The 16,807-nt window shown below is 59.3% G+C and overlaps 1 protein-coding gene across 4 annotated transcripts in view; it reads left to right on the forward strand.

The window, feature by feature from the left end:
* Positions 1 to 16,807, forward strand: part of HMGXB3 (HMG-box containing 3) — a 73,252-nt gene that overhangs the window by 2,741 nt on the left and 53,704 nt on the right. The window contains exons 1-5 of one of the 4 annotated variants that reach the window (XM_021085012.1): positions 3,535 to 4,212; positions 8,576 to 8,714; positions 9,768 to 9,942; positions 13,292 to 13,789; positions 14,953 to 15,051. In XM_021085012.1, coding sequence (XP_020940671.1) covers positions 8,578 to 8,714; positions 9,768 to 9,942; positions 13,292 to 13,789; positions 14,953 to 15,051 — 909 coding nt within the window. In that variant the 5' untranslated portion in view covers positions 3,535 to 4,212; positions 8,576 to 8,577. Of the gene's footprint in view, positions 1 to 3,534; positions 4,213 to 4,679; positions 5,163 to 8,575; positions 8,715 to 9,767; positions 9,943 to 13,291; positions 13,790 to 14,952; positions 15,052 to 16,807 lie in introns of those variants that run through there. The other 3 variants (XM_021085009.1, XM_021085010.1, XM_021085011.1) reach the window with 3 other exon arrangements.

Consider the following 16,807-nt stretch of genomic DNA (forward strand, 5'->3'; position numbering starts at 1 on the left):
GTGGCTTTGACGTCTGGCGGATGTTTCGTGACGCTGGGCACGGCGCTGGGCACCACGGCGCTTGCCAAGGTGGACGGGTCCCTGCTTCCGTGGAGCTTACGGTCTCACCAAAGGGCCCAGAACCCTGACGAAACAGCGACGTGCTTCGCTGAGTGGGGGAGACCAAAGTGCCGCGGAGCGAAGGGGAGAAGGGCCGACAGGCGCCGGCGTCCTCAAGAAAGCCCGGAAGGAGGAGGACTCCAGGTAGGTCTGGAAGGGCAAGGCCGGCTGCGCAGAGGACAGGGTGAGGCCTTGGGCAGAGGCGCACGAGCAGCCTGGGTGTGGGCCGTGAGGACCATGCTGGGGCGGGGTGGGGGAAGTGCGCACACACACACACCCACACACACACCCACACCCACCCACCCACACACACACCCACACACACCCACACACACACCCACACTCGCGCTGAAGTCCACCATGCAGCCAAGTTGGAGATGTAGCTTGTAGTCAACGATGTAGCTGAATGATCTAGGCTTGTCTTTGCTCGGGCATTTGGGAACCGCCACAGCCACTTGGGCAAAGGGAAGCTGAGAGAACAAGTGAGAAACAGAGTTGGGAATCCAGACGCCAGAGGCTGAGACAACGAAGCTGCTGACAATGAGCCACACCTCTCCCACGGGCTAAGAAATTAACCTACACAGAGTCCTTTTAATTCAAATGATACTAGGGAGCTCCCGGCGTGCGCAGCAGAAAGGAATCTGACTGGATCCAGGATGACACAGGTTCGATCCCTGGCTTTGCTCAGTGGGTTAAGGATCCGGTGTTGCCATGACCTGTGGTGCATGCACGTCACGGATGTGGCTCGAATCCTGCGTGGCTGTGGCTGTGGTGTAGGCCAGCAGCTGCAGCTCCGATTCAACCCCTAGCCTGGGAACCTCCATATGCCTCAGGTGAGGCCCTAAAAAGCAAAAACAAACAAAAATAAACTAAAAAACCCCCAAGTTATACTAGCTCTGCTTTTTAGTGTGACTTTTCTCGTTCTGTTCTACGTGGCAGCAGTACTTTCTTTGATTAATCTGCTTTATACGTCTGTTTCAGTGACGTAACCATGGAAAGAATGAAAGAATTGCTGTGGGTTTCTGAAAGAGCCACCACCTGAGCTGTGGCGGAGAACTCTGCTCCAGCACCAGCACATACCATGGGTACCTGGACCAAAGCACAGTGACGCTTGTGTGACTCGTTAGCAATAGATGCTAGAGTGCAAAAGGCTATTAACGATGCCTTTTTATAAGAGAAAAACTTTAATATAAATTTGATTTTTTTTTTTTTTTTGGCCGCACCCATGGCATGTGGAAGTTCCCGGACCGGGGACTGAACCTGTGCCACGTGGTGACAACACCGGATCCTTAACCCGCTGCGCCAGACGAGAACTCCTAAATTTGTAGATACTTAAAATCAACTCTGCTCTAGCCGACGTCTCTGAAGAATGAACAAAGGACTAAGGGTGATTTGTGGAGTGGTTTTAGTGCAGGCAGCATGTGGCCTCATCGTCCTTACGTGGTCCAGGCTGGGCTCTCCACAGGAGGGCGGGGGCCGGTGCGCAGAACCCGGCCTCTGTCTTTGTCTGTAGCAATGCTGGATCCTTAACCCACTGTGCTGGACTGGGGATTGAACTGGCAACAACCACAGAGACAAACTGGATCATTAACCCATTTTGTCACAGTGGGAACTCCCTACATTCCTTTTTTTTCCTTTTCTTTCTTTCTTTTTTTTTTTTTCAGAGCCACACTCAAGGCACATGGAAGTTCCCAGGGGTCAAATTGAAGCTGCAACTGCAGGCCTTCTCCACTGCCCTATGCCACAGCCACAGCAATGCCAGATCCAAGCCGCATCTCCGACCTACACCACAGATTGTGGCAACCCTGGATCCTTAACCTGCTGCGCCACCAGGGGACATCCAGGAATTATCATCTGGCTCATTTTATAGAAACGGAAACTGAGGCGCAGGGCAAGGGCCTTCCCACATTCAGAGAGCTCAGCTTTCTTGACCCAGATTAGTGGGGTTTTTTGTTTTTTGGTAGGGCCGCACCCGTGGCATATGGAGGTTCCCAGGCTGGGGGTCCAATCGGAGCTGTAGCTGCCGGCCTACACCACAGTCACAGCAATGCCAGATCCAAGCCGCATCTGCAACCTACACCACAGCTCATGGCAATGCCAGATCCTTAGCCCGCTGAGCGAGGCCAGGGGTCAAACCTGCAACCTCCTGGATTCGTTTCCACTGCGCCACTGTGGGAATTCCAACCCAGGTTAATGTTGTGTCTGCCACTCCATAGTCCTGCCTGAAATTTACCACAGTAAGCTCTTCAGGACTCTGTCACCATTTGGTTGGAAGGATTTTCACTGAAGGAAGATGCTTCACAGGTGCTGGTGGTACGGGCACCCGTTGAACGGGACGGTCAGGCGCCTGCCCTTGGGAAATCCGCAGCGGGATGTGGGAGGAGTTCACCACGAGCGACCAGACAAATAAGCTACTCGCTAGGTGCGACGCGTGCCACGGGGAGAATAAACATGGCTCAGCAGTGGCGGTTTGGGTACTTGCTTCAACCTTTCATCGCCAGAGTCCTCAAAGGACAAGAGAAGCTTTTGTGACTTTATCCTGCGACTGCCCTCGTCGAGGGCCGACCTCTGCCGCGGCCTCCACACATCTGTCCATCAGCTCATGGCATCCTCTGCGCTAAGCACGGGCTTGCTGCCGGCCGCACCGGGGCGTGTGGAGGCGGGCCCGCCCCCGTGAAGCCTGCCAGGGAAGCGAGGAAGACCAAGGCCGGAGCACGGGGCGTTTTACAGGAGCGGTGGCGGAGCTCTGTGGACGGGAACCGAGGTGCGAGGATCGACTGGGTGGTAGTGGGGGGCGGTGCCCTTCACAGAGGACGTGGCGTCGGCCCTTCAAGTATAAACAGATAGGAATTCCCAAGAACGAGGTGCTGTGGCCGGGAAGGAGAGCCAGGTCCACATCCCAGAAAGGCCTAGGAAGCAGTTTAGCTCGACCCCGGGACAATCAGAGGCCTTGAGCGTTTGGTTTTGCCTTTCGGTTTGGGGATGACATGATCAGACTCGCACTTTGGAGAGGAGTCCTTTGGTCGCCAGGGGAGAACACACTGGGTAATTTCCATTCCCCTGAGAGGCGGTGCACAATCTGAACATAAGTGCAGGCTGGCCTAGGAGAGGCCACATAGAGTCGGGGTTCATTAACGTGAGTGTCATAAGACGCTCCTAAAACTTCGTAAGCAAGGAGAAAGAGGATGGCTGTGTGAAAAACGGAATTGAAAGGTGTCCGAGGAGTTCCCGTCGTGGCGCAGTGGTAACGAGTCCGACTAGGAACCTTGAGGCTGTGAGTTCAATCCCTGGCCTCACTCAGAGGGTTAAGGATCCGACGTGGCTGAGTCTGCGGCTGTGGTGTAGGCTGGCAGCTATAGCTCTGATTCGACTCCCAGCCTGGGAACCTCTGTATGGCACGTGTGTGGCCCTAAAAAGACAAAAAAAAAAAAAAAAAAAAAGAAAAAGAAAAAAAAAAGAAAAAGCAGGAAACCAGCTGGGAGGCTCCTGAGACTATGGTGGCTTGGATTAGAGTAACACTGGAGACGGTAAGAGGTAGTCAGTTTGGGATGTTTCTGCAGACCTCGCTCAGCGGACCGGAGGTGAGGTGCGGGAGGTGCGCCCGGGTTTCTGGCCTGAGCACTGAACGATGGAGCGGGTGGTGGTGCCGTTTACTGAAATGAGAACCACCTGCTGAGGTTCTACTTGGTAAACACAACTTGCTCCTTTACGTGCGTCATCCCGCTTCCTTGCGGCAGGACTGGGGTTCAACCCCAGGGGCGCGGCACACGGCCAGCGCTCCGAGCACCGGAGGGCTAGGGAACGACCCGCACCGACGAGAGATGCGGAGGCGGAATGAATCCAGAGCCGAACCAAAGGCTTGTGGGTCAAGCTAGGTTTGACCTTTATTCTAGGCGAACAAGCAGACCCCGGAGGGTCTTAAGCGGAGAGTGACCTTCGCAGCCTTAGGAAAGGATCGCCCTGCCTCGGGCCGAGAGCCGACCGCAGGGGAGAGGGGCCGTGGGAAGAAACTGCCTCTCCAGGCAGGAGGCGATGGTCCGGGCAGGAAGCTGCCGACCGAGAGACGGAGAAAAGGAGGCAGGCTGGAAACGCGTGCGCCAAGGGCCGGGGCAGGTGCGGGACACGCTGTGACTCGGGCGGGGGGCAGCGCCACCCCTGCCTGGCGCCGGAGCCACTCCCTGCCGTTACCGCGTGCGCGGCGGTGAGAGCGAGGGCTGGCCGACGCCCGGGGTGGGGAGGTGGGCTCGCTGCCGCCCGAAGGAAGACGCGGCCCTGCGCCAGCGGGGCGGACGCCGTGCGGGGCTCCCCAGGCCCGACGTGGCTTTGACAGGGGAGGCGGGGCCTCGACGCTCACGCCCGGCAGGCCCCGCCCAGGTACCTGGACGCCCCGCGGCTGCGCCGGGGGCCGAGGGCGCCCCCGCGGGCGGCCGCAGCTCCCGGAACCTCTGGCCGGAAGCAGTCCGCTGCCTTAGCGGCCCGGCGCTGCGCCGCCAGGGCCTTCCTAAGGTTCCGGCCCTCGGCCCGGGCTGCACGCCTGCGCCTGCGCAGGGGCCGCACGCCGTCACGCGCCCGGCCGCTTCCGGTGCGCCGCGAGGGCCGCCGGGACGGGTCTCCCTGGCGATCCGAGGTGTGCTGCTGCCGCCGCTGCCGCCGGCGCGGTGAACCGGTGCCGCGGCGACGCCCGTGTCCCCGCCGTCTTCCTCGGGCTCCCGGGCCTTGGCCCCCGGGGCCCTCGGCAGGCGTCGGTGAAGAGCCTGCCGAGCGAACGTGTGCTCCCACACGCGCCCTCCACGACCCCGTATCGCGACTCCGAGGAAGGGGAGCGAGAGGGGCCGTCGCGACTCCGCGCCGTGTGTCGCCGGGCGGGGCCGCGGGGCCGGGGCTCCTCCAGCCCCCGGGATGCGCGCGCGAGCTCTCGTCTCCACTTCCTTGTTGCCCCTGTCACGACTGGAGCCGCCTCTCGCCGACAGCGGGGAGCGCGAGTGCGCCGGCCGGCCCCCTCGTCGAGCCCCCTGGCCGGGCGCCTCCGGGATGTGAGCCGCGCGGCTGGCACGCTCCTCCGGGTAAGTCCCGGCCTCGGGCCCAGCGCCGCCCCGCGGACCGGCCGCGCGTCCTCGAGCCAGGTGCTGCGGCTCGCCGAGCCCGCGCGCCCCTTCGGCAGAGCAGGGGCCGTGAGCCTCGACCTCTCGCCTCGGGCTCCTTGGGGTCATGTAAGGCCCGCGGTCCAGCCAGGCCCACGGCTGGGCCGCCAGAGGCCGTTTAAGGAGGAGGACCTGGCGGGACGGTGGAGGTGTCCCGGATTTCAAGCGCTGCCCTCACTCACTCTCTTGCAGATGAGAAAGCTCCGGCGTCGAGTAAGTCCATTGCTGGAGGTCGTGGAGCTCGGAGCGCGCGGGCGTTTAAAATGCCTCGCTTAGGTTTCCACCCGGGTTTGCCCTCCAGAGGCGTGGTTTTATAATATTTTGCCTTTTTTTTTTTTTTTTGCATTGCCTACTGAGGCCTAGAATTTGAAAACAGTACCAGGTCCAGGCTTAAAACCGCCTAGTGCAACACGCCAAAACCCAGGGTAGTCTCTCCCTGCCCCCACGCAGTGTGGTTGTAATGGCTTTGTTTTCTAACTTGTGTTCGGGTGCTAAAACCCTGTTTGCCTTTCTTCACAGACGCTCTCCTGCAGGTGCAGCCTCTGTCTGCAGGCCTCTCAAGGGTTGAGAGGCCCATTATGAAAAGCAAAAAGGCCCAGTCCCGGCATAGCCTTGAACCCTAGCGCCCTCACCCCTTGAAGGCACTGGCCTGTTTCTTGCTGAGCCAAGTCGTGGGTTACTTCTGAGAGCTGTGCTGTAACGACATGCAAGGGGTTTTGGAGGGTTGTGTTTTGTTTTCTGCTGGGAGGTGAAGTCATTTAGAGATGGGCCAGAACTAGGAAGGCGTGGTGGTGGCCCCGGTTGTGTCTTCATATGTTACAGGGCAGGTAATTGCCTGCGTTTTCTGGGTGAGGCTTTTGCCACTTTCAGGACACTCTCAAAGGGGTTCTTGCCTTTCAAAAAGCGAGGCACCACTGTTGTCAGCCTCTTGAGTCTCACCTGAGGAAAAATCACCTGAAATGTGGGGTGGGGAACGGACTTGTCTGAGGTCCCTGGTTGGGATGCAGCCTGGAAGCCAGGTCTCCTGACGCAGCATACAGGGCACGTCTGTTTCCCCGTTGGCTCCCGCGCTTGGGGCCCGAGGTCTAAGTGAGCTGTGGGTGGGCCTCGTCACGCGCCTGGCGATTCTGTGTTTGCTTCCACAGCTCCTGCTGCCCAGGATCCTAAATTCGCTTCTGACAGATTCTCCAGAGCAGCTGTCTTGTTTGCCTCCTAGCGTTCAGGTGGTTTCTGGGACCTTTCTTCCTCCAAAGGTGGTCTGTGAGCTGGACAACTCCACCTTAGGATGTGGCCACAAATAAAATAATCCTTCTTGAGTTAATCATTGAGGGTTTTTTGTCATGCCTTCCTTTTCCTAGGAAAAGCTACTAGATTTTCTGTTTCTTGGGCCATTGCTAATGTCAGCCTGTCAGATTACTGTTTATTTTTAATTAATTAATTTATTTTTGTCTTTTGTCCTTTTAGGGCCACACCCGTGGCATACGGAGGTTCCCAGGCTAGGGGTCGCATTGGAGCTGTAGCTGCCAGCTTACGCCACAGCCACAGCACCTTGGGATCCAAGCTGTGTCTGCAACCTACGCCGCAGCTCATGGCAACGCCGGATCCTTAGCCCACTGAGCGGGGCCCGGGATCGAACCTGTAACTTCCTGGTTCCGAGTCAGCTTCGTTTCTGCTGTGTCAGGGCAGGAACTCCCCAGATTACTGTTTAGACTTGAGCTCTTCAACACCCTAGTCGCTCACCATATGTGGTTATTTAAGTTAATTACAATTAGGCAAAGTGAAATCAGGGTAGTTCCTCGATCGCACGCGCCGAAGCTCGGGTGCTCAGTAGCCCCGAGCCGCTCCCGTTTTGAGGAGCACAGGTGGGGAGCATTTCCGCCTCCTAGAAGCGTGTCGAATGTGCTCGTGTGGACGGGTGCTGGAGCAGGTGGGAGCAGGGTAGGGGCTGAGAAAAGGCTCACAGTTGGGTTCTGAATTAAAGAATGTGCCCTTCAGGCCCTGGATGTGGCGGCCGGGACGTTGTCCGCCTTCTCACCACGATGACTCCCCTTCGGCGATGACCCTTCCTGTGTAGCGTTTGACTCTCCTCAGGGGGCGCTGTCTCCCTTGCGACACAGTCACTGCAGATCCGTGGTGAAGTGGTTGAGACCCTTCCCCCTCTTTTTCTTCCTGCTTTTTAGGGCGCACCTGCAGCATGTGGAGGTTCCCAGGCTAGGGGTCTAATCGGAGCTGCAGCTGCCGGCCTGCACCACAGCCATCAGGATCTGAGCCGCGTCAGCGACCGGCAGCACCGATCCCCAACCCACTGAGTGAGGCCAGGGATCAAACCTGCGTCCTCGTGGGTACTAGTCTGGTTTGTAACCTGCTGAGCCATCGTGGGAACTCCCAGACATGTCTCTTTCTGTGGGCGCGAGAGTTGCATCTAAAGCAGGGGAAGGACCCGCCCAAACTCACACGAACTGACAGTGTGGAGAGGCTTCCTACGTATACAGGTGCTTCCTGAACGAATGACCCGTGAGTCGGTGAAGGCCTGTGCTGAACGGGACGCAGCATGTGGAGGAGAGGGTCCGGAACCGACTCCTGGCCACGTTTGCCTGTAACGTTACGTCAGTCTTGGTGGTGGGGGTAGTGCAGCTCATACACCCTTTCTTTTTGTCTTTTTAGGGCCACACCCAAGGCACATGGAGGTTCCCAGGCTAGGAATCGAATCAGAGCTGCAGCTGCCGGTCTCCACCACAGCTCGCGGCAATGCTGGCTCCTTAACCCACTGAGCGAGGCCAGGGATTGAACCTGTGTTCTCATGAATGCTAGTCAGATGTGTTCCCGCTGCGCTGCGATGGAAACGCCACATCTGTTTTTTTGGGCCACCTCTGTCAGATATGGAAGTACCCAGACCAGGGGTCAAACCTGAGCTGGAGCTGAGACCTGTGCCACAGCGGCAGCAGTGCCAGATCCTTAACCCGCTGCACCACAGTGGGAACTGGGGCGGGGGGGCGGCGCTCATAAATCTCCGAGTTGAAGGATTACCGGGTGTCCCAGGAGTGGAATATAAGCCAAAGGGCCGTCTGAGCTCGTGATCCCACATGGGCCGCGTCGGAGGAGGCGCCGGGGCCCTGGTTGGGCACGCGGGTTGGCCTGCCCTAGAGCGGTTCTGATTCAGGGGAGCTCTGGTCGAACCCTGGAACTCGGACATTGCGTACGTCCCCCAGGTGCTTCTTAGCCTGCATCTGCTGCGTTTGGGAGGCGGCGGCGTCCCGGGGCCCTGGGTTGGATTCGGAGGCCGCTTCCCCTCTGGGGTAGGTCTTGACACTTGTCTGTGTCTTGTTTTTCTCCAGCCATGGATGCATCATATGATGGGACGGAGGTAACTGTCGTGATGGAGGAAATTGAGGAAGCCGATTGTTACACCTGCCCTGGGCCGCCCAAGCGGAAGAAAAAGTATAAAATTCATGGCGAAAAGGCCAAGAAACCCAGGTGAGCCACCTCATTTTGGTAGCCGGCCCTCAGACGCAGAAGCTGCCTAGAGAGGTGTGTCGAGGAAGACTCGAGGCTGTGTCCAGGTCCCCAGAGGGTGCCGCGTCACCGTTAGGGTCTCCGGTGGGCAGTCGGGCTTGGGGAGGGGGTGGCCACTTGATGCCAGCGGTTGCCATTCCAGCCCAGATGTTGGTCGTGTTTCCCGGCTGCAGCAGGACATGGACACACGAATGGTGGAAACGGTGCAGGGCAGCGTTATGGTTGATACCCTGGTCATTTAAACAGGGCGCCCCTCAAAACGCGGCCTGATCAATTCTGTACAGAACACCCACCCGCGGCTTTCATCTCCCCTTGACGGGGACCACGCCAGACTCCGGCTGGGGCTCCCGGGTTGGGTCGTTGGGCGTTGTGCCCGCCTCCCTCTCGGCCTTGGCCTGGTGGCGGTGACCGTGGACGCCCAGAGGCTGAGCTGACGAGCAGGGCCCGCTTGGCAGTCAGTCCGCTAATCCTTGCCTGAAAGAGCAGCGGCAGGACACTTGCATGGGATTTAAAGCCAGTTGTCTCTGCAGAAGACCTGGTTGTGGAAAGAAAACCAGACAAGCTTGTGTCTCCGGATTCTGGGGGGAGAAGCCGCTCGTTCACCGGGGGTGGGGGGTGGGGTGGGTGTTTAAATGCATCTTTGCTTCAGTCTCTATTTGGATACACTGAAAATGCTCTTTTTTTAAGTGGGTTTTTTTTTTTTTTTTTTTGCTTTTTAGGGCCCCCCCCGCGGCACATGGAGGTTCCCAGGCTAGGGGTCGAATCAGAGCTGTAGCTGCCAGCCTGCACCACAGCCACGCCGAATCCTTAACCCACGGAGCGAGGCCAGGGATCCAACCCGCAACCTCATGGTTCCTCGTCGGATTCGTTTCTGCTCTGCCACCACGGGAACTCCTAGGTAGATGCTTCGAAAGGAAAAGCTGGGATTCGTAGTCAGTGCTTCGCTGCCCAACCCGGCCGTGGGGGCCTCGCCCGGTTGGGTGGGGAGACCGTAAGAAGTCGTTGCTTCCTCAGGTCTGCTTACCTTCTGTACTATTACGACATCTACCTGAAAGTGCAGCAGGAGCTCCCCCACCTGCCGCAGTCCGAGATCAATAAGAAGATCAGTGAGAGCTGGAGGCTTCTCAGTGTGGCCGAGAGGAGTTACTACCTGGAGAAAGCCAGACTGGAGAAAGAAGGTGTGGATCCGGTAAGTAGCTTTTTGCTGGCTGGCCTCTCCGTTGTTTTCGTGGCCAGGCGCTAGGAAGTCCCACCCTTTATCCCCGGTCTCCTTCGTTCCGTGGGGGAACCTTGAGGCGAGTCGGTTTGACTGCTCTCGAGTCTGATGCCCCGCGCTCTCTGCAGGGTGCACGGAGCTGACGGTCTCCGAGTTACCGCCCCTGGGCCTTGGGTTCCTCTTCCGCGTTGTAGCAAAACTTGGAGCCCCTTGTCCTTGTGGGTGGTTAGTGTTTCCTTTCATGGGGTAGCTTCCGGAGGCATGTCTCCTACACCGAGAGCTTTCGTCTCTTCAGCTGGGGTAAGCGGCTTGATGAGTGTGATTTGCGCCGAGCGCCATCAGCTGTAAGCAGACGGGCAGTTGGGCTCGCGTGTTGAGAGGTGGACACAGCTGCTTCGTGTGATGCCGCCTCCGCCGCGGCCGCTGGTGGTGCCGAGCTCTGCTCGGAGGGGGTGCAGGCTGAAGCGGGAGCCGACGGAGGCGACAGAGCTTTTGGGGGCTGAGGTGGGAGCGCAAAGCAAGCGGGCCCTCCGGTGTGTGTGTTCGGCCGGCTTCTTACTTCGGGTTAACAGTGACAGGGGCGCTCACAGCTCTTCACTCTGCTTTTTCATTTAAACTGAAATTCCTGCAGGAAGAGCAATCTTGCGGGCTGAAACCTTTCGACCGTAGCTCCTTTGCTCAGTTGAAGCACTCGTCTCTCTCGTCTCTTGGGTGAGGCAGAGCAAGGGCTCTGCAGGCCGCGGCCGCTGTGTTTTAGCGGAGGAGCTTGTGTGTGCCTTGGGGTGTCTGTCCTCGTGTCTGGGTGCCTGTCCTGTTGGGAGCGCTCTGCGTCCCTGCCGGCCTGGGCAGGCCCCTCTGCCCTCCTCCTCCAGACGAGACGGCCTGCTGGCGACCGCGTAGGAGGCAGTCCCTGCGGGGCGGGCGGGCGTCTAGGGAGAGCACACGGAGCTCCCTGGCGTCTCCATTATCAGGTGGTGTCTTTGGGGCCCTTGTCCGGGGGGATGGTTTTTAAAACTAGACGCTGACGTGAGTCCTTTCCGAGGCTTTTCCGGAAACGTGAGGAGGCCATCGCGAGGGATTTTTCCTTGTCCGCGTGAGTCCCCGCCTGCCGCCATCGCCACCCTGCACGCAGCTCACGAGGAGGCCGCAGAGCCCTTTTGGCTGGACCCCAGGCCTGTGCAAGTCCTGGGCCAGGGTGCAAGCCCGAGGCCCCGCAGTGACAGCACCACATCCTTAACTGCTAGGCCCCCAGGGAGCTCTGGGCCCAGACCACCGTTTTTGCTTCTTTTTGGCCGTACCTGTGGCACCCAGAAGTTCCCAGGCCGGGGCTCGAGCCCAATCTGTTGCCGTGACAGTGCCAGAGCCTTAACCTCCTGCACCGCAAGGGACTTCCCTAGACCAGCCGTAGTGCTAACTAGCTGAGACCTACCTACCCTTTGAGTCCTGGTGGCTTCGTGTGCACAGCGTTGAAAACGGACCCTGTGAAGCCCCTTGCTGACTTCTTGGCACACGCTGACTTGATCCATAAGTGTTGTTCTTGAGTAGACCAAGAAGAGGTGGTGTTGAGTGAGCATCTGCACTGTCCCAGGACTGGCAGGTCGTACGTGCTGGCACGCAGGCGAGGCCCTCCTGCCTGGGTGCTTCGGGGCGGCAGGCGGTCTCCCTGGGAGCCCGTCAGGTCTCCTGCTGGGCAGCGGGCCCGGGGTTCCGGTGTGGCTCCTTACGGTTGTGAGATGAGAGTCCCTGACGCCGCCCTGGGCTCGCCGTGCTCGGATCTGTTGATGAGGCCTGGCCCGGCCCGGCCCCCGGGTTCGGCTTTGCCGCCAGCTGGTCTTGTGCTCCTGACCTGTCTGCTTCAGAGGGCGGCTCGAGAAGGGCGGTCCTCCGTCCGCCTGCCGGGAAGGGTCCTTCAGGGATGCAGACCGTCTGCTTTCATGTCTCATCTGAGGGCTGCTGTTTCTTTTCTCTCCGAGAGCTTCCTCGGGGCCCCGAGTGTCTCATCGACGGCTCGCTTTGGATGTCTTTGAGGACCCTTTGGGAACTGACTCGGTTCCTTTTAAGTGACTCTTTGTTCCATTGGCCCTCCGTCCTCACTTGCCTGTTCACTTTGAACTTGTCTGTCTACCTTTTTGGACAATGTTCAGTTTAAATTGAAAAAATAAAACAGAAGCACCTTTTTGTTGGTGCCAGTTAGCCCTGCAGGGCTGCGCTGCTGGTACCCGGTGTCCTTGCTCCGTAGAAGGCCTGGCCTGGACTCAGAGCTTTACTGCTCACCCTGTGTCTTCGGGAAGGTCCACCCTCCTCAAGCTGCAGTTGCCTCAGTGGAGAAGTGGGAGTAATAAGGGCACCTGACTGAACAGCACTGCTTTTAAGGTCAGGAAAGTGTTTTATTTTTTTTTGGCTTTTCAGGGCTGCACCCGAGGCATATGGAGGTTCCCAGGCTAGGGGTCGAATCGGAGCTACAGCTGCCGGCCTACACCACAGCCCACAGCCACGCCAGATCCGAGCCGGGTCTGCGACCTAAACCACAGCTCACCGCAAGGCCGGATCCTTAACCCACTGAGCGAGGCCAGGGGTCAAACCCGCAACCTCATGGTTCCTAGTCAGATTCATTTCCGCTGCGCCACGACGGGAACTCCTGCAAAGTATGTGCTGCACTTTAAGGTCCCAGGTTAATGTTTACACTCTCACCCCGCTTCACCCCCGATGTCCTCAGGCCTCATCAGATGGCTGCCTCCCTGTGCGCCTGCTCTCCTGCAGCCTTCTTAGCTCTGTGATCTCTTCAGCCTCTTTGTACGGCTGGGCGAATCCTTGTGGTGCCCTGAGGGCCAGCTTGGCCTGCGGGTTTAGGTTTTGCGCTTTTAAGTCTTTGATGGGGTGTTATACGTTCCAGTACCTAAATCTTCAGCTGCTTCAGAATCCTGACGCGTCAGAGCTGGCAAGGAACTCAGAGCCAGGTTTAAGGCCTTCGCCGTCCCGTCGGGGCAGCACGGCCTAAAAGGGGGAAAGGGTTTTCGCAGGACGGCGCCAGACCTGGCATTCCAGCTCGCCGTTTCAGGGGCCGAGCTCGGTGCCCATGGCAGCGTCTCCTCCCTGTCAGCTGTGTCCTGTGTAACTGGGGGAGGACGCTGCCCGGGCTCAAGTGGGACTCCGTGGAGCTGCCCTTGCTGTTGACAGAGGCCGAACCTAAGTCTCAGGTCAAGAGAACGGACTCCCTCTGGTCCCTTTGCAGGGGCAGGAAAAATGCCCCCGACCGTACGGCCTGTGGTCTCACTCCGGCTCTCTCTGCTTGCCTCCCCCGCCCCGGCTCCTGCATCCTCAGGACGCGAAGCTCTCTGCCCTGACGGCCGCCGTGCCGGACGTCCCCGGGTTCCGCAAGATCCTGCCCCGCTCCGACTACATCATCATCCCCAAGAGCAGCCTGCAGGACGAGCAGAGCTGCCCTCCGGTGGAGCTGTGCGTGGCCCCGCCCCAGGCGTCCCCGAAAGGGCCCTCGCTTGTGTCCAGCGCGGCCCTGGAGACGGTGCCCGGCCACGCGGGCGTGGCTGAACAGCGCCTGGCCGTGGAGGCCTTCGCGGAGGAGGCGGGCGGCCTCGGCCAGCCCGCCGCCGTCGAGGAGCTGGCCGCCTCGGAGGTCCTGGGCCGCGACGTGCTCCTGAACGCGGCTCCCCTGGAGGCGGACGAGGGCCGTCAGCCCCAGCGGCCGCGCCTGGTCCTGGAGGAGGCCTTCGCCCGCGGCTCCCCGGAGCACCCGGCTGCAGGCCCGGCGGGGCCCCACGCGCAGGCGGGGGACAGCGTGTCGCTCGTGACAGTCATGAGGGTAAGTGGCCTCGGCTCTGCCGGGGCGGCGGGGGTCGGGGCCCCGGGGAGCTCGCGTGCTCGAACCCAGGTCTCCCGGAGCTCTAGGCGCCTGGCCGGGCCACGTCCTCGGCCGTTTCTCCGGGACGCTCCGCAGCGGCGAGAGGCGGGGCCCGAGCGCGGGGCCGGCATGATGCTGGCCTCTGTCCCCGAGGCAGAGCTGGCACGCCAGCCTGTGGTCCTCTCCGGCTGGGGGTTTTCTGTTTCCTCGAGATTGTTCTGGCAAACACGGTGGCACCTCGAACCGTGGGGGAGAATTTTCACGCTGTCCTCTTGGGCGCAGAGGAGGGAGGAGGTCTTCGAAGTCGGGGAGACGGGACGGTGGCCGAGAGAGAAGGGCGGGGTCTCCGCGGGGCTCTCGTGTCCCGGGCCCCCGGGGCGCGCCCTGATTCCAGTGATGCCACAGCCTCCTCCCTGCCCGTGGAGGCGCTGCCGCCACGCCCGCCATCGCCCGGAGCAGGAGGGCATCCTCCGCCAGGCGTCGCTTCCCGCCCCGGCCCCCCGGCCCTCGGCCATCGAGCGGCAGCGCCGTGACCTCGACGGAGGAGGGCGGCGCCCCCAGGGCTTTCCTGGCCGCCCGGGAGCGTGTTGTGGTGCTGGAGCCGCGGCCTGGGCCAGGGCCTTTGGCGGGGTCCGAGGCGTCGGGTTCTTCTGCTGCGTGCTCGCCTGGGCTGTTGGCGCCCAGGGTCGCTTCACCTGCTTTCTCATCTGTAAGATGAGGGTAGCACAGTCCCGTGGTGATGGTTTTTCTCCTCTTTCTCTTCTTTTTTTTTTTTTGGTCTTTTTAGGGCCGCACGTGGAAGTTCCCAGGCTAGGGGTCGAATCGGAGCTGCAGCTGCCGGCCTCCACCCCAGCCACTGCCGCGCCGGATCCTAACCCACTGAGCAGGGCCGGGGTGGAACCCGCGTCCTCGTGGGTGCCAGCCGGCTCTGTTTAATGCTGCGCGGCGGCAGGAGGTGCGCCTTTTCCTTCACAGACGCGCTTTCTCTTCCTCATCCAAGCGCCACGTCGGGGTGGCTGTAGGTCCGTGCCCTGCTGCCACGTGCCCGGCGGACGACGGCGAGCTCGGCGCCACCCGCCGGCCTGCTGGCTCTCAGCACCGCTCTTCTCCCCGTGTCCCCGCAGGACCCCGGCGACAGCAGCTCCTCGGCGCCAGCCGCGCAGTTCATCGTGCTGCCTCTTCCCGCCTACTCGGTCGTGGAGAACCCGGCCTCCATCAAACTGGTCAGTGGGGAGGAGCGGTGGAGCTTCAGCCCCCTGGGAGCTGCCTCGCAGGAGGCCTTCTCTGAAAGTCTCACTGCACTTAGAGCCCTGGAGCCGGCAGAGGCCGCCGAGCTTTTCCTGGCAGGTGTTCCCAGCTGGACGAGGGCGTGGGGAGGGGGCTGTGAACGGAGCTCCCCAGGCTCCCTGAACCCCTCAAGCTCCAGGAGGACTTTCCTCCCTGAGGGTATTTTCCTGGGCGGGGCTCCGTGGCTTTTCTCCAGTTTTCGGGAGCATACATATTTTGGAAAAACGGATCTGATTCAGGCTGGTTCTTGTGCAGTTAGGAGAAAGCTTCAGAGAAGAGAGAGGACTTGTCGTGTGCATGGTTTAGGGCCCCTGGGCTGCAAAACAAGCCCGAGCGGGGCCCTGGACTTGGTGCTGCTCGGTGGCGTTTCCGTCACAGCCGGCAGCAGCGTGTGGGCTGGGGTTTACTCCTGAACACCTCGTGGTTCTTGGCGAGGCCGTAAGTGGTGTTGCCTTTGTGGTGTCCGCTGCTCGTGTAGAGTAAGACGCCTGATTTTTGGCTTGGAAATCCCGCCTGCTGCACCATCGCCGAACTTGTGTCTTCTGGTAGCTTTTTATAGATTGTGTTGCGTTTTCTGCGTAGATGACAGTGTCGTTTGCGCGTGGGGACAGCTGTGTTTCCTCCCGATCTGGATTCCTTTTTTCTTGTCTCGGAGGTCTGTCTGGGCCTCCGGCGCAGCGTTGAACAGCGGTGGTGAGGCCAGATGCCGTCTTCCTCCTTTTACGGAGAAAGTACTCCGTCTTCTGTCTTCAGGTGTGATACTAGCTTAGGTTTTTCCTACTTACTCGTGTGTCTAGAAAGTTCTTTCTGTTGGGAGGTTTTGTTTTTTTTAATATCAGGAACGGATGTTGGATTTTGTCAAAATTTTGTGTGTATGTGTGTCTTTTGGGGCAATTTCTTTCTCTTTCTCTCTCTTTTTTAAAGGGCCACACTTGTGGCATAGGGAAGCTGCCAGGCGAGGGGTTGAGTTGGAGCTGCAGCTGCCGGCCTACACCACAGGCCCAGCCACGCCAGATCCAAGCCAGCCGTGCCTGTGGCCTACACCGCAGCTCATGGCAGTGCCGGCTCCTTTACCCCACTCAGCAGGTCAGGGATCAGACCCGCGTCTTCATGGATACTAGCTGGGTTCGTGAGCTGAGCCCCAACAGAACCCCTAAGATGGTCTTTTTTTCTTTTCTCTTTTACTTTGTTAATGAGGTTAATGTTTTTCAAGTGTTACATTAACTCCGTATTCCCAGGATAAACTCCACTTGGCAGAAGTGTAGTATCCAATATAGTAATGGAGTTGATTTGTTAAAATTTTAATTAGAATTTCTGTATCTGGGAGTTCCTGTCGTGGCTCAGTGGTTAACGAATCCGACGAGGAACCATGAGGTTGCGGGTTCGGTCCTGGCCTCGCTCAGTGGGTTAAGGATCCGGCGTTGCCGTGAGCTGGGGTGTAGGTCGCAGACGTGGCTGGATACTGACTCAGATTCAGTGTTGCTGTGGCTCTGGCGTAGGCTGGCGGCTACAGCTCCGATTGGATCCCTAGCCTGGGAACCTCTGTATGCCGCGGGAGCGGCCCAAGAAATGGCAAAAAGACAAAAACAAACCAAAAAACCCCTGCAAGTCCAATTTTTAAAATATATAATGGATTTTTCGGATCATCTGTTTTGAGTGAGCTTTGATAATTTATCTTTGAGGGCATTTATT

The sequence above is a fragment of the Sus scrofa genome, chromosome 2 (genome assembly GCF_000003025.6).
Source record: "Sus scrofa isolate TJ Tabasco breed Duroc chromosome 2, Sscrofa11.1, whole genome shotgun sequence".
NCBI lineage: Eukaryota > Metazoa > Chordata > Mammalia > Artiodactyla > Suidae > Sus > Sus scrofa.